This window comes from Micromesistius poutassou (genome assembly GCF_964030765.1).
Source record: "Micromesistius poutassou genome assembly, chromosome: 12".
NCBI classification, from domain to species: Eukaryota; Metazoa; Chordata; class Actinopteri; order Gadiformes; family Gadidae; genus Micromesistius; species Micromesistius poutassou.
In genome coordinates, this window is record NC_140282.1 from 4,726,822 (window position 1) to 4,751,770 (window position 24,949).

At 41.7% G+C, this 24,949-nt stretch overlaps 2 protein-coding genes across 2 annotated transcripts in view; both read left to right on the plus strand.

Moving 5' to 3' along the window:
* Positions 1-1,999: 1,999 nt before the first annotated feature.
* aph1b (aph-1B gamma-secretase subunit) lies at positions 2,000-6,948 on the plus strand. Its single transcript, XM_084476693.1, has 6 exons — positions 2,000-2,279; positions 2,757-2,927; positions 3,204-3,277; positions 3,688-3,810; positions 4,213-4,340; positions 5,352-6,948. Exons 1-6 carry the CDS (start codon positions 2,167-2,169, stop codon positions 5,517-5,519), a joined length of 777 nt encoding a protein of 258 aa, XP_084332819.1. The 5' UTR covers positions 2,000-2,166; the 3' UTR covers positions 5,520-6,948.
* A 3,837-nt stretch (positions 6,949-10,785) lies between these two features.
* The window catches only part of otog (otogelin), a gene marked incomplete at its 5' end in the record, with an annotated part of 50,550 nt that continues 36,386 nt past the window's right edge, over positions 10,786-24,949 (plus strand). Inside the window, 14 exons of the mRNA XM_084475893.1 lie at positions 10,786-10,813; positions 14,484-14,582; positions 14,837-14,994; positions 15,737-15,858; positions 16,023-16,231; positions 16,514-16,644; positions 16,868-16,974; positions 18,023-18,132; positions 18,487-18,612; positions 19,709-19,817; positions 20,423-20,469; positions 20,810-20,955; positions 22,314-22,446; positions 23,842-24,019. Of these exons, the coding sequence (XP_084332019.1) occupies positions 10,786-10,813; positions 14,484-14,582; positions 14,837-14,994; positions 15,737-15,858; positions 16,023-16,231; positions 16,514-16,644; positions 16,868-16,974; positions 18,023-18,132; positions 18,487-18,612; positions 19,709-19,817; positions 20,423-20,469; positions 20,810-20,955; positions 22,314-22,446; positions 23,842-24,019 (1,703 nt within the window). The remainder of the gene's footprint in view (positions 10,814-14,483; positions 14,583-14,836; positions 14,995-15,736; positions 15,859-16,022; positions 16,232-16,513; positions 16,645-16,867; positions 16,975-18,022; positions 18,133-18,486; positions 18,613-19,708; positions 19,818-20,422; positions 20,470-20,809; positions 20,956-22,313; positions 22,447-23,841; positions 24,020-24,949) is intronic.

Genomic DNA, 24,949 nt, shown 5'->3' on the forward strand with positions numbered 1-24,949 from the left:
ACTTTAAGTTCACGTGCACTGTCCTTTCTTGAGAGAGCCAATGTACCCTGATGCTGTTGCTGTCACGTCAGTCACTCGGATTGGTTGTGGTGGATTGAAGACGAGCCCTCTCAGAATGTGTAATCTCCAGATGAAAATGTTTGACTGCTGCGTCTCGGTCCCAACACTCATTATGGATGGACAAAGGGATTATCTTAAATTGGACAGTAATGTAATTAAGCATCTCATTTGTGTGAAGAAAATATCAGGGGATTTCTGGAAGAAGATTTCAAACTTGGTTCAGCATGATACAGAGGGGAAAGCAATTCTCTTTGCGGGTAGCACAGTCGTAGATGAACAAAGTAAAACATGCACAGTGGCAAGAACTGTATTGGTAGGGAGGATTGTGACACCAATATGGGGAGACGACTGGGTCCCAGTGAAGGTCATTCATTTTTTGAGGATGTAAAGATGTAGCACGACCTGTAGCTTTTGCCAGCAAGTCGCTCAACTATTCCCAGTCAAGATACCCTACACACAGGCTAGATTTTTTTGCCTAGACCAAAGCTTGACGCTTGTGAGCAAAGATGGGTGGCCCAGCTCACCCCGTTCAACTTCAACATTAGATACATCCCAGGTCCCGAGAACGTGGTGGCAGATGCTCTTAGCCGTGAACCCTTTGTACAGCCCAGTGTGTTTCACCTGCTCACACGAGTCTGATGTGGTGCATCTTTGGATGAAACAAGGGCTCTGAACCATGATGGTGTCCAAGATCTGCTCCGCTGGTCCTGTCATCACTCACTCATTTGACTCTGGTAGGAGAGATTGTTATCCTGAAGCTGGACCATCCACAGATACTGTTGCTGCCAGCAGCACGGCTGTGATTAGCTCGCTGGGTCACCTCATCACGCAGCAAGAGGTGTCTGCTGTCTGTCCCAAGATGACTATATGTGGCCTCATCATGCCTACCTGCTTCCGCAACTCACACAGAGCTTGCAGCCATCCCCACAGTCTGGAGTTGTCCCTTACCCTGTCCAGACAGGAGCTGATGGAGATGCAGCGTGCTGACAAACATCTGGGTCGGGTTCTCTACTTTGTTGAGTGTGAACCAGGACCCTCTAGCAGAGAGCGGGTGCACAAAGCAGCAGGCATCCTCCGCCTCCAAAATTTTCAGTAAAGCAAAGGTGTGCTGTACCGTGTCTCTAAGAACATCATCTCGAGAGGAAGTCATTCCAATACATGATCCCTAAGGTTTTGAAGGAGAACCTCCATGGGGTTCATGATGAGGCTGGACACCAAGGACAACATCAGACTCTTTACCTTATGAGGCAACGCTTCTACTGTCATGGACTGGACATGGATGTGAAGGACTACATGCAGTGCCGCAAGAGGTGTATCTTTAGCAAGTCACCGGAGCCTGAAGCAAGGGCCACACTAAAGAGGGGTCACCAATAGGTCAGTGGATGTGCTCAGACCACCAGTAACAGACCATTTCAAAAATTTGGCTCAGGCCTATCTCTGCCCCAGTCATTCAGCAAAGGTGGTAGCACAGCAGCTCTGGAACAACTTATTTTTCACCTATGGCTTCCTTGAAAATATAGGGAGGGGGATAGGGAGGTAACTATAATTTAAAATGCATTTATTGATGACCAATTAGTGGAAGTAGTGTAATACATTTTATTCAACCATTTTAGTGGAAGTAGTTTGATAGTGAGGAACATTCTGACATATTAACACTAAAACACTAATTACGTTAGCCAACAGAGGAAAACATTGGGTAATTCAAGAAACACACCTTAGGGCAGAGATTAAAACTAAATATTAATAGTTTTAAAACGTTTCGTGTTTACGTTGTCCATTTTGCCTTGTCGAGAGGGATATTTTCCCAAACGAGTTTGTCCCCAACGGCCTTCCATACCAATGGCCTGCCGGCTTGGAAGTGGGCCAAAGCCCGTCACATGACATCGACCAAACCAAGCAGGAAGTGTCTCTGAAAAAACAACGTGACGACACAGGGAACCGGAATTACCGTCGAGAAGAATGAAAAACCGTCAACTACGATAAAGGGCGTCTTTCCGAATGTTTACAGTACAGTAGCCTAATTGTGGAAATATAAGGAGTTTGATAGAACAAGACAAGGCGCTTTGCGTTGCGCTGCTCTTTAACGGGTTTTACTGAACATCTAAAATGACAGCATCGGTGTTTTTCGGGTGCACATTCATTGCATTTGGACCCGCCATCGCTTTGTTCCTGTTTACTATTGCCCGTGATCCGCTACGAGTCATATTCTTGATAGCAGGGTAAGTTGGGTTACACGGTTATGAATAGGAGGATTTGCTTGTTGGTTAGTGTAGCGTTGTGTGGTAGAGCCGCTAACCTACCTATATACATTTCTTTAGTGTCTGGCTCGCTTCTTGTGGCTATTCTTTCTGTGACTATCCTATCTATCTTTTCGTTCATATGTACTCTTTATACAACATTAAATGTGATGATCTTGGTTTGGAAATCTTCAATCTACAATCTTGTCTTGATTCAGTTATTTAATGCATAATTTTCCGGTACTCCGTGCCCAACACACGCTGGTTTGAGCTCATATTTGTAATATCATGCAGCCATACTGCCAGAAGTAGAGCCGGATAATGCAAATTATCAAATTGATCAAATGTGAACTGAAGGAACAGTATTCTATGTTCTTCCACATTAGTCATGTGTGTGTGTGTGTGTGTGTGTGTGTGTGTGTGTGTGTGTGTGTGTGTTTTGTGACCTTGTCTCGGCAGAGCTTTTTTCTGGCTGGTTTCCCTGCTACTGTCTTCGCTGGTGTGGTTCATCTCGGTTCAGATCAGCAACAAGGAGAGTGCCCCACAGCAGAGAGGTCTGCTGATATTTGGAGTGGTGCTGTCGGTCTTACTCCAGGAGCTTTTCCGCTTCGGTTACTACAAACTACTCAAGTAAGAGTTTGGCTAGTTCTGCAACTGTTTATTTAGCTGTTTTTTGTTGTATTTTCTTCTAGTTATATATTTTAATTATTTGCATTCACTGAAGCAATATCATATGTTATACTTTGACAAATATCCTTTCAATCTCAAAAAGACACAGAAAGAATACTGTTGTTTGTCTCCCACCCTGAAGGGTCTAAGTTTGGTCAATACAAAGAGATTTTCAATGTGCTGCAATGCATTGCGTGTTTAATGTAGAAACTCTCTTTTGGTCTCTGTGTCCCACAGGAAAGCAAATGAAGGCCTTCTTGCACTCAGCCAGGAGGAGACCATGCCTATCTCCATTCGCCAGCTGGCCTATGGTGTGTTCAGACGTGACTGTTTCTAAAAATGAAAGGAACAATTAACAATTCCTCTTTTGTGGAACACACAGGCTCAACTTATCATGTGATACCACGATAGATGGAATGTGCTGCCTTGGATAGCAATTCATTGAAAAGGATAATAAGGCATCAAAGAAAAGTTAACAAGGGGTAACGATAGCAATAGCAATGTAGCTTGACTATTTTATGGATCCTTTTTGAGTTAATTTCATAGCTTATTAGGAAGTGAAATTATAAATGTATAACATCATCTTATGGATATGTATTATCTGTAAACCAATTCATACTTGATTTGTTTCATAGATTATTGCTTCGAAGCATATCCAGAACCAAAGCACATATTACTTTTATAACTCTAATTTGCATTGCCTCCATGTGTGTTGCCTTAGTCTCTGGCCTGGGCTTTGGGTTCATGAGTGGAGCTTTCTCGGTGGTCAACATCCTGGCAGACTCGGTGGGACCAGGCACCGTGGGTATCCATGGGGACTCCCAACACTACTTCCTGTCCTCAGGTACAATACCATCTAGCCGCTTAGCCCTGTGATCATTCAATGGTGTTGATATCATGTGAGGCAAGTTGTCAATTGATCAACAGTGTCTAGAGAATATGATTCCTGAGCTTTTAAAATCCATCCACATACACTTGATGACCTCTCCTTTACTCAGTTACTCCCCTAACCTTGTTTGCTGAATCACTGCTTTTGTGCGTTATTACACCGGGTACCCATATGTTGCTACCAAGCAGTGTCGGTGGAAGCACTTGTATAAGTTCACTGTGCTTTTGCTTTTAGAGATACTGGACACGCTCTTGTCACTTTCATTAGTAACATCTAGCTGATGCCATAACCAAACTAATCGAGAATTCATTCCTCTGGGAAACCGGAGGACTGACGGTGCACTCTTCTACTTTGCAGCATTCATGACCATGGCCATCATCCTTCTCCACATGTTCTGGGGAGTGGTTTTCTTCGACGCCTGTGAAAAGAAGCGCTGGTGGTGCCTGGTCGTCGTGGTTGCCAGCCACCTCCTTGTTTCATGTCTGGTACGTAGAGTTTGGGAATTATACGTAGCGCTGCCACAAGTCCGGTCAAGTATATTGTATATATAGTGTTCCCTGCAAGTGTCATTGTCGCTGTCACGGTCTCTATGCAACCCTCACTCCAAAAGGGCCACTGGAGTCGCAGGGTGACGTCACGTGAATACCATGGTCAATAGAAACCTAGGCCCTGTGTCCCGACGTTAACATGCATCTTGGGGGATACAATTGCAATTGGGAAGTACGTCAGTTCACACCTGGCATTAGAATGAGTCTCCACGTGCATCTCGAGGGACCACTTGTCCTCCGAGATCTCACTTTCTCGTTCTATATGCACATCTATTTTACCAGCGGGAGGCAGCAATGCAATTTAAATTGCCCAGAGTGCTCAAAGTTTATAATAATAATCAAAATAATACAGGCGTCTATTCCTTAGCAAAATAAATCCCCCAAGGTGTTTGACACACTCTTCATGTACTCTTAAAGAGGACATTATACCACCAGGTGTGAGTGTAATTAGCCATTACAAGCAGTTTTGAAAATGTTCCACTTCTGACATCACAGGTGGGTGTGTCCACCTAGATGTTTGCTGGATAGATCAGTCTACCAGCCTACCCAGTGGACTGTAGCAAATGTTGCTCATCTATCCGCCATACATCTAGGTGGACACGCCCACCTGTGATGTAAAAAGTGGCACATTTTCAAAACGTTGATCATACAGTAATGGGTTCCAGTGTGTGTGTATGGAGTATCCCATTTGGTCCATTTTAAGCGTTTGCTCACAGGTTAAGCTGTGTAATATGCAGAAAAATGTATAAGCTGAAACACTGTCTAAAAACCTTCAACATGTGATGAAGCTACAAACCATTTCTCTCCTTTGTCATTCTGGTTCTAACCCCAATGGAAATGGGGTTAGCCCAGATCAAGTTTGAATCACGGTTGCTTGCATGCCATGACCACACCATTGATGTGATGTTTGTTTATTTTTATGTTGTTGATTGGCTCTTCTCCTTTCAGACCTTCCAGAACCCCTACTATGTGGGCAGCCTGGTGCCCACCTACATAATCATGCTTCTGATGGGCGTGTGGGCCTTCTGCTGCGCGGGGGGCTCCTTGCGCAACCTCAAGCTTTGCCTGACCTGCAAAGACAAGGACTTCCTACTGGCCAATCACAGGCCAAGATAACACACTAAGAAGAAGCGAAAAACATCTGGGGGACTGTATCCAAAGATCAGGGCAAATCCTTTCATGGTGGTCTATGGGGTGAGGCGGACAAGGTTGTGATCCCTCCTCAATGTAAAAAAATCTATCCCTAGATAGAAAAAAAACACCGTATTCAATGTTTTAGGTTTCGTTTTTAATTGCTGTATTGGATTCTTCTGTCAATGTGTAAAAAATGTCCTCTTTTTCCATCACTCTTTATAAACAATCACATAAGTCAAGTATACCAACGTTGGTATACTATTATGTGTTTATTATTTCTGCTATTTCGTTCACCATATGGGCATTCAGTTCATTAAGCAGATGCTTTTGTCGAAAGCAACTCGTGATTGGGGCATATTGTGGATGCTATGGCTGTGATGCAAATGCAGGGATGCTTCCTATATCCTTGACACCTACTTAGGACTAGGTTTCCTTGTTAGCTACCTACTTTAGGGAAGAGTTTCAACTAGAAGCCCGACCAGGTAGCACGTCTGTATATTAACTATTTTGAGCTCGTCGGTTGTTGCATTCTTCAAAACGATTAAATAAAATGACTACTTGTAAGAAACATGAAAGCGGTCAAATAATTGTTGTTACTTAGACAAATTCATGTCATTATGCCTTAAACATGTGTTCATCTAAAACATAAAACATGAACACAGCCTTATGGGATATCCGTGTTGGATACCATCTGATGCTTCCTTGAATTTTTTTCCAAATCGAGGTACTTAATAAGGTTGTTTCCTATGGTTTCTTCAGAATAAGCATGGCACTACGCCTCCATGTCCCCATAGTTGCCACCTACTTAGGAAGCATCCCTGCAATTGAGAAAGAAAAAATTGCCTCAAATGTCTTCAGAGCCATCAAACAATTTTGGCACAGACATGAGGTTTGATTCCTGTTGTATTTACTTTTAAACAGAGAGCAAGCAAAATATCAATCCAATGTCAATGTAAAGTGTGCTTACCACACATATACCAATCAGTAACCTGTCTCTTGCTGACCTTGCTGCCTGTTGTTTCACACCTGTACTGGTCTGAATGGCCGCACACCCCACACACATTTTCCTTCCTGTTTCATCACTCACTGCATAGCATCGATCACAGTACTTCTCCTTCTGTTGTAGCATCAAAACGGCTGCATACTCCATAGTCATACTCAGTACGACACCATAGTCAGCTGTTGTACATGCATTGCAATTTAGTCATGTAGCCCTTTTCTCTAGATAGTGGACAGTTAATGGACATTTCTCTTGTTGCAATAATTGTTGATTCAATTAGTAAGTAAAATGGAATGCAGTTTTACCACACAGTCTGCAGAAATAATGTTATTTTGTGTTGTACATAATTTAGGATTGTATTATGATCACTGATAATGCCTAAAGATTGGATAATAAACAATGTTTCCACTGTTCAATTCAATTCAAACAATTCAATTATTGCATTTTATACAGCTTCTTTTTCAGTTAAACACAAAAGGCTTGGACTATTTCAGAGAATTTCGTGACACAATGCTGGTGCTTTATTAAAACTAATCTAATCAAGTTAAGAGCACATTTAAAACAACTAGTTGATGAAATCCCTGTACAGTGCAAATATGTTGCATAGTGGGTACACAGTGAAAGAAACAAAACATCAAATACAAATTGTATCTGATATGTTTTGTTTCTTTCACTGTATATATAACAGGCTTCTATCCACTCTGATCCATTGTATCATACAATCCATTGTATGATACAATGGATCAGAGTGAATAGAAGTCTAAACAGGGCAACAACAAGTTAATACACACACACATACCTCTACCCATAAAGCAGTCAGGAGGATTAAAAACGCCAAGGAGTATATTTTTTACTGTGTAGTGACCAGGTCACCTGACCTGGTCTTGATTAGGTGAACTGAGGACCCAGGGGGATCCACAGGTCCAGATGAGCTCGGACAAATAGGCAGGGGCTAACCCATGCAAGGCTTTATAAACAAACCACAATTATAATTGATTCTGAAGCGTAAGGAGAACCAGTGAAGAGAGACCTGCATAGGGTGATGTGGTACTCTTCCTGGAGCAAGTCAGAAGCCTGGCAGCAGGATCTTGGACTATTTGTAAGAGTGACATGGAAGACTGACCTATACCAAAGTGTAGGGAGTAACAGAAATCCAGTCGAGACAAAATCATGGATTTTGTTTCATGGAATTGTTTCTTAGTTGCGAAAGATGGCTTTTACTACTGATCTGACCTATTTTTCGAATGGGCGGGCCAAATCAGATATCACACCAAGACTTTTAGCAGACAGTTTAACCTGGCCCAGATTCTAAGTAATTGTTTCTGGAATCAAGGGATCCAAATAAAACTATTTCAGATTTATTTTTATTTAATTGTAGAACGTTTTGGGCCATCTTAGCGGTTTATGTCCTCAAGGCATGATGGAGATCCTCTGTGTTGGCCATCAGGTCTTAGGGGGAGGTAAAGCCGTGTATCATCTTCGTAACAATGGAATTCAGTATAATATTTTTTTTATTATTTGACCCAGCGGGAGCATGTAAATGGAGAAAGTTTTTGTTATTCATGTATGAGGTGAGCCAACTTAAAAGCTCTTCCACCAATAGCGAATCCATTCTTGGGTCAATGAGTATCACATGATGAACTGTGTCAAAGCAGTTGTGAGGTCATCTCCAGACTCTGGAGAGAGGAGATACTCATTTGAATGTTGGAGCAGGGCTGATTGTACTGTGGAGGGCCCCAAAAATGTGAATTTTTCAAGGATGTTATTTGGATTGGATAAGCGGTGTCCGAACAACCTTTGCAATATAAATAAATAAATAAAAGTTTTATATAGGGTTGAAATAATGGAGAATGGAGGAATATTTTGGGATTTTAAGAAGGTGCTGGACAACTGCGAGTTAAAAACATGAGGGCTACTGGCATGAGATCTATAAATAGTGGAAGTCCAAGACTCCCTAGGAGATTTGTTATAGAGATGGAAGGTTTTTGTTTTATAGAGATTTTTGTTTTTTCTACCTTGGATGTTTTCCTGTTCTCACAAAGAGTATGACGTCATGTCACGGAGAGATGGTGACCGGGGGCTTGATACGATCGTTTCTTTTGTTGTGTGAGAAGAGGACAGTGCAAAAAAGTCAAGTCGAGTCGTATATAGACTTCTTATCCAACCCTCCCTCCCTTTGCCTCGGCTTACCCCGTGACGGCCATGTAGGCCTACTTTACCCCCTGATTCCCCCAGTCCTCTCCCCCTGCACTCCCTTCCACCTCTGTTCAGGTGCAGTTTCCATTTATGACACCGGACACCCGGCGCAGAGCAGAACAAAGCGGAGCGGGACGTGGGAGCACCCCTGTGGGTCTCCTCGGGGGATTCGCTCAAAGCCCTTTATTCCCCCCCTCTCTGAGAATAAAGTAGACACAGGAGCACTCCCCGCACTGAAACGCTATAGCGCTATATTTATGATTCACCTGAACTCATGTCATGTCGAAATGCTACGTCTGACGTAACATTTGATTATCATTGTAACGTTGTAAGGTTAATTTGTCAGTTTATCCTAAAAAATGTGAAGGCCTAGATTTGATAGCCAATTTAAAACATGATCGCATTTTTGGGAGCCTGCTAAACCCCGATGGTGACTTAGGGCTAATACAATTAAAATAGCAATGGTATCAGACATTTCATGTTGATGAAATTATAAATTGCATGTTAAATCATGTGATGGATGTGACGTGGTCGACAGGCCTACGGCTACATAGGCCTACACATGGGCCTACACACGGGCCTGCACACACCTACCCGAACAGACGATGCAACTTAGATCTCCGTTGATTTCCCTGTTTGAAAGCGGGAGAGCGACTGGAAGTGACAGAAGTTTTCTTCACAGTCTTTACAGTCCGTGCTTTCATAGCCTCACGAATCCAGAGTTGGCCGAATAAAATAGACAGACTTTTATATGAATAGATGGATGTTAAGTATGAGTTGAAGTGAGTGACACATTTCAATCATAGGTCCATAATTTCAAGTCTGTTTCTTCGTCATTCGCGCTCTTCCTCTGTGAGTGGGTGACGCGCGGACAATATGCAAATCCGCAGGCGCGGTCCGCTCTTATAGGCTGGAGCGCGGAGGTTAGCGGAACATCCGAATGGCGCGCGAGACGCACATACAGCAGGTCTCTAAACAACGCACATTAGCGTGATGGTATCTGAAACAATGTGTCGATGGTCCAGCTGAACTTGAATTTTTACTGGCAGGAGAGTTAGCGATTCCACTGACTGGATCGCATGCATCACGGATGGATCCTATTCTAAGTTATGGCTGGAAAAGGATATTGCGGTTATTATCAATTTACTTCATCCTAATTTATCAGGGTAAGTCATAATAATCAAAGTGATTAGGATGTATTGACTCATTCATGTGTGTTGTCTGAAAACTTCCTTAAATGTGCAGCATCCATTAAAGGTAGGCCTATTTATATTAAAAATAGATTGAGTTTCTGTCAAAAGCCGAATAACAATACATTGTCAACAAGCGGGTCATTTATTTTTTAGGCCTGCATCGCCCTTTAAAAAAAGATAATTAATTATCAAGTTATAGGCTTGCCCTTAAGTAAAAATATTTAAGACGTTAGTTAACATTTGCTGTAGTTAGTAGAAATATCTGTTATTTTCTGAAACGATTCTGGGTATTTTACTTTTTATTCAAATGGCCCTAATTTGAGTGATTTTCTGTTTGGTTCCAGCGCACATATCCTGGGGTATTGATAGTGTGAATATCACTGACTGGCATGTTTTGAACAAGTAAGTAGATTCTGATTATTTTTAGGTGTCATGCATCGAAGATGCGTAAGATAAAAGTGTGTAATAATTATTATTAGGCTATAGCCTAATTATTTGTATAATTATTACTATAGGGTTAGGGCTATTATATTATTATATACCATAATAATACTGAAGATGTGTGATATTTCTACCATGTATGCAAACCTTATTTCATGCAACATATGCGTAGGCCTACATCTATTAAAAAAACGCATATAATTTAATTGTATAAATTATCTACTGCTCGCTTACCTATTAATCATGCTGCTATTTCTTTAGATAACCTATTAGCCAATGTCTGCGTCAGGGAACGACTATGGCGTTTGTTCATGCCATTTTTCTCCAAACCACCGCAAGTGCTGATTACCTGCGAGGAACAAACCACTCCTTGTTCTCTTTCTTCCAGCAGCGAAAGCAGCAGGATAATGCTGCCGAAATGGGATACCGCTTCCCAAAGAGAACAGGTAGGCGAGCAGAGCCGCTGTTTTGAAACGTAGCATTGATGGGCCACGTAAATACGTTAGGCACACAGACACAGACAGACAGCATTAAGTGATTCAAAGACTTTTATTCAAGCAAAGGTTTCGTGCGTCCTAGAAACATTTTGCCTTACGATTTTAAAAGCAGCTACTGTAGTATAGCCATTCGAGTTAGTACCTGCACAACTTTCAAAATAATTAAGTAAGCAAATACGCCTAAGTTTATTATAAAAAGTCCTTACAAATAACTTGTTGTATATATCCGTCATTAATTTGACTAAAGTTCTTAAAACCTTAATCAATTAGGCCTACATATGAGATTACACAAATTTCACATAATTAAAAAAATGCCATCAATAGTGGAGAGTCACATTGTGGTCCATGTCCATCCGACAGCAGAATTAACATTTTCATTACACAAATGAGATTTGCTGAGGTTTTCTGACCTCCCTCCTCAGGGCATGTATGTAACTGTTTTATCTGATGTCTGATATCAATTCTATTCACCTGATGTCCAATACTTGCAACCTGATGTGAAAAACAAAGTAGTGTCAAATAACTGAGGTCAACCATGTCCTATTTAGTATATGCTTGTTCACACTCACAGTCACAATTGTACTGATACCCATCAATGCTTAATAATTAATCAAGATACATTCTCCCTTGGCTTTATTCCTGTCTTTTGAGATGAAAGCCGAGGTTTGAGTTCTCAGGTTTCTAGACAGTCTGGGTTGGATTATAATACCTATGTCGTAGCACCAGGTGGAGTAATATTGCGCAGCACCTGTTTTGATGTAGAATTCAAAGTGTAGATGCATGTAGCCTATCCACTTATTTTGCCAACCGTGACAGGAACTACTAAGCTGTTATTCAAACACAACCAAAATAATTGTCCAAAGGGAAAAACTGACAACAGTAGAGGTTTCTTCTGGTTGGGAAAATGTTAGTGTTGAAATTCACAGTGGAGTCGTTAATGAAGGCGGGCTGACAACCCTTTTCTCTCCAGCGCTCCCTTTCCCAGAGCATTCCCCACTTCTATCCTGAGCAGACCGCTCGCCATTTTCATTTGGCTCTCAACAGCATTATTCCCCGAGGGATTTAGGACAAATGAAAATAAAACTTCTTCAGCAGCCTACATTTTAAGTCTTTATTCATCTGTCATGTGAGACTCGATCCTTTTACACTACACAAGACAATAAAACTGACTTGAAATCAAACAGAATCAGATTGCAATGCAATAAGTATTTGGTTAGGTGTACTAACATTGCCTTTGTCAATCACCATTACGTCTTGGAATCTGTATATAATTGTTTTTTTTGTATATTTGATAGTAAGAAGCTTAGATTTTCGAGAGTATAAAGTTATTACACACCAAGTTAGTCTTGATTTGTTTTTTTTCTTACAACTCAGGGAGCGGCCACTGAGTTACCATCCAACTCAACCTCCTCCAACACAATGACCCACAGGTCAGATGGCCAGAACTCAATTTCCTTAGACAAGACGGCAGGTCAACAACCCATTGCAGAAAACCTCAACATATCCCGCATACCATCAGAGAAAACAGTTTCTAACTTGCCAATCGGACCCACAACAACATCCAACCTATCACAGACCACTTTACTACCAGCTAACCAATCACATTCCTCCTCACACAGCCAATCACTATCCAGCTCAATATTATCTAACCAATCCACGGCAATCGGAGGACAATCAAGACTATCACAAATGAGAGAGACACCGACAAATGTGATAACCACATCATCAGATAAGGCCCCTACTCCTGCACATTCTCATGTGGAATCACCCAGCCAGATTTCCTCTGGCAATCCACCACAATCAAGCCATCTCTTGCAAGAGTCTGTGCCATCCAGTGGAACGCTAATTGGTTCAAAAGCAACAAACAAAGCAGTCACTACCTCAAAAGAAGTATCATCAACAATCACAATGGCTCCAACCACTTTGATGCAGATGAAGATGTCAACACCCAGCTCAATATTGTCCAACAAATCACCAATCAATTCCCCAGACACAGAGGAGGAATCACCCAATGTGCTGGCCTCTGATCAATCACCAACCATCTCATCAAAATTGAAGCAGGAATCCCCAAGCTCAAGACCACCCAACAAATCACCAACTAGCTCAACAGAATTCAATCAACAATCTACAAGCTCACCACCCAACAAATCACCACCCAGCTCAACAGAATTGAAGCATAAATCACCCAGTCCTACACCATTAAATGAATTGCTAAACTCCTTGACAAAATCGTCATCTAACTCAACACCATCCAGCCAACCATTGGTCAGATCAGCAAATCAATCATCATCAATCTCAACAGACTTTAACATTTCAACAACCTCACCCACAACCATGGTCCATTCTTGGGATGAATCATCCAGTTTGCCGCTGGATGGCCCTCAATCAGGATTTACAGTTCCAGTTAATAATTCCTCACCCTACAGACATTCCAAGGACAGAATGATGTCATCATACAAGAGAGCCTCAGGTATAGAACGGTTACTACTAATAACAGCAGCGTTTGTTTTCATCCACCTGTTGATATGTAAATGTTAAAGTTGAATTCAGCTGAATGTTTTATTAATTTAGAAAGACGCTTTAATCCAACTTGACTGACAGTGAATATGTTATTAAAGAGCCAGTTATGGGGTTAATCAACTTGAACAATGATACCTACGAGTAGACTTTGGACATTGGGCAAATTCAATCTGAAACATTTTGGCTTTGTTGGAGTCAACCGCCATGCCACCCGCCATGCCACCATCCCACCCACCTACGGCCTTATCCTAAGTATCGGCTATTTTACACTAGAAACATCACTTCCTGACCCTGGACCTCAGTATTGAAAAGGAAACAACAACATTATTGCCACTCATTTACAAAGAAATACAAAGACTCACACAAAGGCTTAAACAAAGACGTATACAAAGTCTTACACAAATCTGGTTATCATATAGAAAGTGCTCTTTTCAGAGCCACCAATCTGACACTTACATATCTCTTCTGTCAACTGTGACCCTATAGGACATGCCTGAGTGGGCATGCAGTGGCTTGCTGCCGCTAGGCTTTAAGCCCACCACACACCTGTCCCACCTGACCATTACACAGATGCTGTTAGGGCAAGATAAGGAGCCGTCATTAGACAAACCTGTGCAGTCACCGGAACAGCTCGGTGGCCTGGCCCCTGCACTTAGAGAAGGGCCCAAGAGGGAGAAGGACGGGAGATGATGGTTCTTACATATATCCTTGTAATCAATTAATTTGGCCTATGTAAGTCATATTTGAATGTAATATTTAGGATAAAATAAAAAAGTTGTTTTTTTATTGGCTCTAATTGATGCCAGGAGGGGTAAAATACAGTCAATTTAATATAAACAATAGGGCCATATCAGCTGACAGTATGCCTCTTATTTGATCCAACCTTTATTCACCCAGAATAGGGTCACTGGGCATTTCATTTAGTTGGGTGGTCACTTTCTTAGAACCCAGAACATTCTTGTCGTCCACTCAGCCATTTGAGCCTTGACCATTAAATTGAGCCAATCCAATAGAGAAAATGCAAAACATGATTTCAACACCTTTAACATGCTATGGTTAAAGTATATTGTTGAATTCAGTGTGTATGTTCTTTATTCAGAGCGCTGTTGGTTTCCATGTCTGAATGGAGGCCAATGTGTGCACCCAGACTCATGTGACTGCAGTTTATATCAAGCCACCGGAGCCAGATGTCAAACAGGTACGCCAGTTGGTCCTAACTCTTGGCAAGGTGTATGTGTGTGTGTGTGTGTGTGTGTGTGTGTGTGTGGGGTGTGTGCGTGTGTGCGTGTGTGTGGTGTGTGTGTGTGTGCGTGCGTGCGTGCATGCGTGTGTGTGCGTGTGCATGCCTTCCTCTGTTAACATCGATGGGGATACATATTTGTAGTTTCCATCTATCCATCAAGCTACCGGCCAATCAAGGCCTTATACCAATCTGTGACTTTATCTTCCCAGTTCCAAACACTGGCTTTGAGAGGGAGATGACATGCCGTTCGTGGGGCCAGTATAACTTTGAGACGTTTGATGGGCTCTACTACTACTTCCCTGGGAGATGCAGCTACACGTTGCTAAGGGATTGCGAGGACATCACATCCTCCAGTATCACTGTCCAGGTACAGCACAAACAAGCCAACATGCTTGCCAGGACCCTAATGCACTAGGCATCCACTTAAAATGTATTCATCATTTCAGCTACTTTCATTGCTACGTCCCCCCGGCTTGGCCTACTGCATTTGAACTGGAATGTGTCCCATTGAAAAATGCTTTCCACTTACTAAGTCCAGTCTTCGCCTCAGGAAAAGCTTTGCTCTGGAGATCAGTGAAAGCTATCCAATTATTAGGGTCAATTACCATTAAATACTGCAATTATCTATCAGGCTATCTGCAACAGAGCTTGACTTTGTCTCCCCAGGAAGTTAGGAGGCTACTGTCCCTGGGAAAAGTAAATTGTTGCTGACAATAATATTACATTTTCTTAATTATTTTTAAATATTAAATACCAAAGGAAAAACATATATTGTAGCTTTCCTTTTAACTTTTAAATGATATGTTGTTAAATCAGATACGCAGATCTCCCCTCATTAGGGTCAGTACATTAGGTTAGTAATAGAGCTCTGAGATCTAATCTGAATTAAAAGCATGCATGCGTCTAATGACCAGTTACCCAGTGAAGAGAGCTCTGCACCTGTTGGAATAATGCCAAGGCTTGTCAACTGAGAAGTTAAGTGACTTGTGACTTTTGCAAGTTAATATGTTCCCTCTGAAAAATATACTTCTCTAACTTTTTATTAGTATTTTAATTTAAGAATATTGAATGTTTTAGTTTGTAATGTATGAAGCTATTTAACCCTGCAGGTTCATAACGACCCTGGTTGCCAAGGCTCCAGGTATAACTGCACACGCTCTATCAGTCTCTTCGTTCCTTGGGATGGCGAGGTCATGCTGCACCGCGACACTGTCACCTTCAATGGCCAACGGTAAAATACTTAAATACATAAGACAGAAATAACAATTCAACTTTTTAGCTGTGTGCACTGTAAACCGCCAGCATGATGTAAATTGGAAACCTTCAAAAACATTAACAGCTGATCCACCGCCTTCACAAGAGTATAAGTCTTAATGCATGTCTTGTTGTATCTAGTCTTGAACTGCCTCACCACATCCATGACCTGGAGTTGGAGCAGATCGCCCACTATGTTCTGGTGACCCGGCAGCAGGGCTTCACTCTGGCCTGGGATGGACACAGTGGCTCTGTCTACATCAAACTCAGCCCAGAGTTTGTGGGGAGAACATGTGGTTTGTGTGGCAACTTTAACGCTGACGTCCAAGATGACCTCAAAACCAGCTATGGTACGGCTGACCAAGGTCGTATCTCCATGTTGTCATCATTTGGTCTTTGCTGTGCTACAAAACTACAAGCTGTTTTTTTGGAAATAATCCTCAATCATGCAACATTTGTAAATGATAACAATAATACCATATCAATTGTTAAAAAAAATCCATGAACACTGTAGAATAATGCATTCTGGTTATGACATGCTTGCAATGTATGGCTATTTCCTCTACTTATTTTATTCTAACCAAGCTGAATTAAGAAGAAATTAAGAAGTCCATTAAAACTTCTATCTGCAGGACTGGTGACCGCAGAAATAGACATGTTTGGAAACAGCTGGATGGAGGCGAAGCCACATGAAGCAATATGTCTCATCGTCATTTCTGGCTTCCCCTCACCCTGTGCTGGGCGGGATGATAATTTCTTGTTGGTAAGGTCCATTTCATCTTTGCATTGGATTCACAGGAATATGCTGTTTGCTGTGGCCACTCTTGTTTATCCTCTATTCACATCCCTTAGAATGTCTTTCTTATATAGAGCATGCCATCCTTCATACAATCCACCTGTTTGTGTTCTTCATTACTTGAAGGGAAAATACCACCTTTACTAGCACATACCTCATTTTGATTCCTCTTTGTGTTGCACCGGGACAGAAAGTGGAAGAGGTGTGTGCTATGCTGCTGGAGGAGCCTTTTCTGAGCTGCCATGCGTTTGTCAGCCCTCTGCCCTACATGGCCAGCTGCTCCAACGACCTCTGCCTGTAAGACCTCCCACACTTAATGTCACTGTAACAGGAAACTAGATTAAAATCATACTTAATTTAGTCCCACTAACACAGAATGGAGGTGTAGTCTAGAGGAAAACAGATGGACATGTGATGAAAATGAAATATCATGAAAGGAAAAGGCACAACATAAACTTCTTCAACTTGTAAGCACAGTTTGTTAGGGCTGATTTCTGGTGCAAATCCAGCTAGACCTACATTTATGAAATGTTAATCAAGTACTACATGTAAGTAGCGTGATATTGCCAGGCCAATACACAAATGCGAATGAGTCTGGAACCTCATTTTTGATTTGAAGGGAAGCAGACCAAAATGCTTCTAGAAATATTTGGAATGAAACCAAACAACCATGAACGCAACAAAATGTGTGACGCATCAGAGGCAGCCATCTTGGTTGTTATTTTCTATCAAACCCGCCCTGTATTGGATAAAAGTTTGTGATTGTTCCGACTCGAGCAACTGGGTCAGGTCTGCAGGAAATCTGTGTGAACGGAAGGGGGGCCAGATGCAAATAAAACTTTAGCTTTCCAATTTATCTGGCTCCCAGGCTAATAAGTCCAAATAACTAAATTGTTTGTCAAGTACTACAAGCATAAATAAATGGCTGAATTGATAAGATGGATAATAAAACTCAAACACAAGGCCAAGATAGGACATACTTTATTAATCGGAGAAGAGAAACTAAATCAAATCGAACAAAATATATATATATATATATATAGAGGAAAAATATCTAAATGCACAATAGGCTCAATACACACCAAATATGTTACTCTAAAGTGTACCCACAGGTAATGACTTCCAGACAAACCCTAGAATGTTGAACTCACTCAAGGTTCAGAGCTTGTGCAGAGTTCATTAACATCTCTGGAATAGTCCGCCATCCCAGGTGTCCCAGGTATGACTTTACCCCTGGCTCAGCTTAAAGAGTCCTTCTTTGCCTTTGTGTGTGTGTCTCTTTGTGTGTGTGTCTTTGTGTGTGTGTGTGTGTGTGTTTGTGTGTGTGTTTTGGTCGGGTGTGAAGGTCAAGTCCCAGTGGTGATGTGGTATGCCAGGTGTTCACAGAGTACGCCAGGGCCTGTGCCCACGCTGACTCCCCGCTTAACGACTGGAGGGAACACATACCCCAGTGTGGTATGTCTGCACTGTTGGCCCACTCTGTAGCCCATTCCCTAACTATGCTGTCCCCAGAAGCAACACACAAAAGGCATGTGCTTAACCTTTCACTTGAAGTATTCATGTCCTTGCATATCTATTCAACAAATGTGTCAGGAACATGCCTGAAAATTATATTTACACTCCACTACACTACACAACTACAGTTTAGGGTAAGCAGACTTTTTTTTACTATTTAGATAATTTACATGTATAACCTTTTATTTTATATACGTTATCTACGTCATACACAGAGCAACATTGTTCATCTTTCAATACGACATTTGTACCACATTTAATTTCTCTGGTGATCTTTGTCATTGTTCTGATCAGCGAAGCAGTGTCCCCCTGACTTGCAGTACAGAGAGTGCATCAGCTGCTGTCCTGCCACCTGTAACGCAGAGCGCATGTGCATCGACAGCAAGCTGGTCTGTCTGGATGGCTGCTACTGTCCTGCAGGTGAGTCTACTGTCTGTGTTGAGAGGATTCTACCCATCACACTCTGTTGAAGACTTATAGTGCGCTGGGGTTAGACTTTGATTTGCATCGGATTTCGGATGTTGGGTTTGATAATGAGTCCTTGCCTGGTTCAACCACCTGAATTTCCAGCCACTTTTGAAAAATCTTCTGCGATTCAGGGTCTGATGTTGGCTGTTTGAGTGGCACTAAGCTTTCACCCAGCCAATCAGCATCTTGTAGGTGGGACTTGATAAAATATATAAGGACGTAATCTGTGTGACCATAGCAAGCTACAAAAAAAAGAATCTCATAGCGACAAGCTGAAATTCTGCATTTAAAATCTCAAAAAAAAAAATCTTAAAAGTTTATGGATTCTGCTATGGAACCAGTTTTAAAAACGTTCTCTCTCTTTAAAGTCAACAACAAAGAGCAACTTCACTTAGAGAATCATTATCCCCTTAGTAATTGGTTATTGCTGGGAATGATGCAGACAGTCTTTCAGTGTCAATGCCATTATGAATGTGGGGATGTAGGATTGGGCTGTTGTCACCAGTGTGACATGGTTGCAGTGTGACAAAGCTTGTGATGTTTCATCTGGGACACTCTACGATGCCCCATAACAAAACTTTTAATGGTAACCATTTTGTTTTACCGTTGTTGTGTTGTCTGATAACTCCTATTACCTGCACACTGAAATGATCTATTATGGTGTTATTATTATGTCTATTATTTTGACCCCTCCTCCCCCACGATCCCAGGTGAACTGGAAACTCGTGTTGTGGTCGAACGTGCAGTGTGCCCTGTCTCCAGTGCCTTATTTGACACAGGAGCATAATTAAAGACAGAAATGTCTGTTCTGAATCTGGGATTAGGTGGAAGAAAGACGATCTAATTACAACCACTCAATTCCTGACCCTGCACCGCCTCTGAAAATGAAAAGACGGAAGTTACTGATGATTATCAGGCTAGATTAATCCCCCATTAAAAAAAACGTGTAGTTCTATTTTGCCATTCTGTTTGGCAAGAAGACTTGATAAGCAGGCGGTAGGACCTTTACTCTGGGCATGTAGCTGACACCTTGGTGCCCTCTCGTCAGGTCTGATTTATGAGGATGGACGCTGTGTGTCACCATCTGACTGTCCGTGTGAGTACCACGGCATGCTTTACCCCAGCGGACAAACGGTTCAGGAAGACTGCAACAACTGGTAAGCTGCCTCAGACATCCCAACATCATACTCAAAATCAGGCCTGTTAGATGGATTCAAACAAAATGTTCTGTCAGTATTTGTCCGGACCTATATAGGAGCTTTACTTTTAATACTAGTCTGTTTGCTATATAAGAGATGACTACATGTTTTCAAATTGAATAATCTTTTGTACTGAGATATTGTGAAGTATTGGCCTGGATGGGAGGACATGTATGCTAATTGTTCTTCAAATTGTCTTCCTTTGTCTATCACCTTCGATTTTTGTATTAACTCATATCCCGTCATTTCAACCTATACATCATGAAGGTGGGCTTGTTGTACAGTTAATGGAAAGTGTACATAGTTTACTAATATATTCATCAAATAAATCATTATGAACTGCTCTTGTTGTTCTCAAGTAGGCCCATAAAGCAGCAGTTATTACACTGTACAGTCTGTAAGCATTACAATGAAGCCTATCAGAGCCAACCATCTGGACCTCCTCCATCTGCAGTGGTCTCAGTTTCCCCCCCGTGATCCTGCTGATTAGGCCCCTGTTTGATGTCCCCTACCCCCACCCCACCCTCCATCATCTACTGACTTGTTTGCCTGCTCTGTTTCAGCACATGTGTCGGGGGTGTGTGGAACTGTACGGAGTACACCTGTCCAGGTATGTTTGCATGTTTGAAAAAATCTGTTCAGTTGAATCTATATCACATCTTTTACCTTAACATCACACCCCAGTGTCTTTTTAGCCTCTAATAATATGCTTGCATATGTGATTTCATTGATTCAATTACACAAATACATAAGTGCATATCTACCATACTCAAGTACTCAAGTTAACTCAAGTTAACTTGCTAAATTATTTTCAAAATTGATTATCTGTTTGCTTTTTACAATATTTGCCACACTTCCAAAGTAAGGTTCTTGACAGTTGCCTATCTCAGCAAAAACATTACAAAGTTGTGATCATAATCCTGTGTCTTTGTTTGTTTCCTGCTCTGAAGGAGAGTGCTCAGTGACTGGAGATATGTTCTTTCAATCCTTCGACGGTCGGATCTTCACCTTTCCAGCGACATGCCAGTATGTTCTGGCGAAGAGCCGCAACTCAGGGAGGTTCACAGTCACCATTCAGAATACCCCATGTGGGCCTGTGAGTCTATTTTCTTCATGATTGCTTACATTTAATTGAATTTATTCTGTTTAAAAAAGGAAAAACATGTGATCTGTACAAACACACGTGAAATTTTATGTAAAATCCTTGCCATCCAAAGCCATATAAATACAGGTAAATAAATAATGATCAGCTCAAATGGATTGTATTGATATGCATAATATGCTGTTTTATGAATTGTGAATGCTATGAGACAGACATTTGGCAAATTGCTATGACACAATATGCCACACGGGGATACAATTTCGACTGTCCCTTTGTGAAAATGGCTGCCAGATTAGAGCGCTTGTGACACTTACAGACGTGGCTGAGCTTGCCGCAGCTGTTTTTGGGATAGCCAGTGGTGGATTCTGGATTCCTCCATTCCATTTCCTCGGTGCTGGACCCTAACTTTCCAGGGAAAACCGAAAAGTCCCAAACCGAAAAAAGAAACCCTTCCGAGTTGTAGGAAAGACTTTGGTAAACATAAGAAAGTTTGCTGGAAAGTTTACTGAGACAGATACTTCACTGAAAAAAATAGCACCTGAAAGTAAAACATTGCAGTCTACCTAGCAATATATTAACATACATAACAGTACAAATGTGACTATGAAAGGTGTCGAGATTGTAAAAAGAAAATAAACTAAAAATAAGAAACTTCTGCAAAATTTGTTTCATGTCACAGTAGCATCGGGGTTAGGGTTAGCATCACATTTAGTGTTAGCATTTAAATTGAGCAAAGATGACATGCCCACCCAAACAATCAAACTATGGAAGATAGAGTGCATGAAGGGCCAAACAAAGTGAATGAGAACTAATTTTCCCCCGATTTCCCAGTCGCCTTTGAGCTACCAATACACAAACTCAACACTGAAGGGTGGGCCCCTGGATAAGATGTCTCATTCACAAGATCAGGGAGCCCCATGACCCCATCTGAACAGCCTTTCCTGGAAAGCATGAGCCTTTCTGCTCTCTGAGTGACAGACCTGCAGAGGGCTTTGTAGTTGGTGGTGGCGGAGGTGATTCAGGGGAGGGGGTGGGTTGATTATTCCATTTATGAAAGAGACAATTCACAGAGAGAAGATCACAAATTCAGCGTCCTGTGACACATGCACATCTACCTTTATGCATTCTACCGGTTTAAGAAACCAGCCCATGCAAAACATCTCTAAACCAGCAACACACACACAATAATGGTTAAACGATATGAATGAGGGCTAGGTGATCTACCCAACGGAAAGGGTTTGGGCTGAACCACATTTTGAATTCAGCCCTATTATGTATCTGTATCTAAACGGCTGTGATTATAGGATAACCATCCCAACTCTTTATCAAACCCATCTTGTCTTCATTGACAGAATCTGGACGGGGCCTGCATCCAATCGGTGAGCCTGCTCTTTGACGAGGATCCCAGAAGCCAAATTACCCTGAGCCACCTCGGCGAGGTCTTCAGGGCAGGACAGTACCGCGTCTCTCTGCCCTACTCCGACGGTAAGGCTGGCCTCCGCCATCATGACCCTCGGCATTGTTCAGCTGCTTCTTTCAGAGCACCCCGGGGACCCGACAGAGATGGGATTGAATGACAGCTGTGCCATTGAAGAGATTTTCTGTTGTCCACAATGCGCACAGCTTTTTACTCACATCTCTGGGTTTTGCTCTTGCATTGTGTTGCACTAAATGAGATCCCTCTGAGCATGGCCTCCTTGTTTTTATCGCCTCCGTGTTCTCAATGTCTGGTAAACAGCCTTTCATAGAAATATGTCAAATAGATTGGATATCGGATAACAGCAAAAGAGTCTTGAATCCTTTAGAAAATAAGCAATTCATACATGCTCTCTTTCCTATTTTAAAGAATGCACTTTTCAATGTACTTTGTATTTTTGAGTGGATTTCCATATCCATAAATCATTTGTATCACCAGCCAATTCACTCCTGTACAGGCTCTTATGTTCTTAAAAACACAATGCTTTGCTTGTAAGGTCAGGTCAAGCATATTGTATTTGTATTTCCCTTAAGCACAGTTACAGGCTTCACTGGTCCACATTAGCTACATTACACCCCCTAACTCCTAATGACAAAACTTTAAATCTAAATCCTAAATCCAAAGGTGCGGAAGTGAAACAGAGGGGGGATTTCTCCTTCCAATTATTGTTGTGCTTGGTACACAGTTCCGGATAAATAGCCAGATTTTGTGCCCAATTTTCCACTTACAACTGGGAAGATTACTTTGCCAGATTATCATGTGGTGTTGGATATGTTAAGATTGGATTTTTCTTCCTCAAACCGACTGATTTGAAATCACAAATATTAAACATGGTCAATATTTACGATCTGATATCTTCTAGGGTAGGTGGAACCCAGAGGATAGCTGAGTACAGTGTATATATTGTCATGTCTCCATAACTAATCTCGAGGCACACTGAGCAGTTATCAAAACAGAAGCCATGTCGCAAAAGCGGGAGTGGCATGAATTTGTGAAAAGACTAGTCCAACTCACGCTGCAAAATGCCCATTTTCACAGAGTCTCCATGGCTTTTTCCAAAGTTCTATCGTAGTTCTTAAGTATGTCCACTATGTTTGTTTAACCTAAAGACATGTATTTGATAAAGATATTGCAATGACTATCGATTAGTGTGTGTTGTGACATTTTTTTAAATCATTGCCTTCCACACATGTAACAACCAAAACAGTTAAAACAAATCTTCATTATTTGTTAGATGTGTGGTCTCTTGCGTTTGCTAGATTAAAAAAAAATTTTTGAATGTGGGCCAGGCATTATGAGTTCAATATGTGCCAATATGTGCCAAGGCATACATAGAATATGTATAACATATATGTAGAACACAAATGTAAAAAACCTAACAAATCCAACCTCTTCCTCCACAGAGATGTTCCAAATCCAGGAGCTGTCCTCCATGTTCCTGCAGGTTAGCACCACCCTGGGCTTGCAGCTCCACTACAGCTGGACGGAATTCCGCCTCTACCTGCGCCTGGACCCCTTCTTGAAGGACGACAGCCTGGGCCTATGTGGCACCTTCAACGGCAACACTCAAGATGACTTCCTGTAGGTATTCAGTTCTCTCCATGTCATCGAACCAGGTTCCCCTCTGGTGCTTTGGTTTGTAGAATTGAGTGGCATCTAGTGGAACAGACGTCGCAAAAATGTAATATAACATACATAAGTACACTTTAATTAAAATGAGTGTATATTCCCATGAACACAAGATCAGGTTTTCATTACATTTGTCAGCTTAGTTAGAGCCTCTACATGGGGAGCGGATCCTCTTCTAGGAGGCCGCCATTTTGCACCACCCTTGTTCTATAGCAGCCCAGACTAGACAAACGGCTCTAGAGAGAACGTTTATCGACTAAATAACGAACTACAAACCTTTCAAAGAACCTCATCACTTGACCCTTGGCTACTCGATGCGGTCGTAGACAATTACATCATTTCGGAAGTGCCTCCTGGCACCTTACACAATACAGGCCAGTACAGGCCACCGTAGTCGTTGGAAAGGGAAGTTGGTTGCAATCTGCAACCTCAATGCTAGTAGCCAGCTCAATTTGACACACTGGACCTTAAAGTCTTGAGGTGACTTTAAAACTGGCTGGAATTGGCATGTTTGGGGTGTCCTTGACTACGATTTTGTCTAATCTGATTCGTCAGGCTGGACCAATCATTGAACGAAGTAGAATAATTTAACATATATTATTTTAAACGTGCAGGTTAGTGATACCTAACTATACATATACATGTATATACTTATATCTTTATATATATATAAAGGCATTTCAAAAATACAGGGAGTGTACATAGCAGTTTAAGAAGGTGGATGTAGGCGATGGAGAGAGAGAGAAAAAAACAAAACCTGAAAGCATTAGAGAGAGAGAGAGAAAGGGAGTTGGGAGCTCTCAAGCTCTTCCTCCTTAGCTTTGAAACAAGAGAATCCTCCCTCTTGCACTCGTTTAGTCCCTCTGTTTCTTTCACTCAACT

Bases quoted from the DNA above. Each gene is read 5' to 3' on its own strand.
- aph1b (XM_084476693.1), top strand. From the start codon at position 2,167: ATGACAGCATCGGTGTTTTTCGGGTGCACATTCATTGCATTTGGACCC. The intron at 2,928-3,203 runs GTAAGAGTTTGG...TGTGTCCCACAG, and splicing joins GGTTACTACAAACTACTCAA to GAAAGCAAATGAAGGCCTTC. The intron at 4,341-5,351 runs GTACGTAGAGTT...TTCTCCTTTCAG, and splicing joins ACCTCCTTGTTTCATGTCTG to ACCTTCCAGAACCCCTACTA.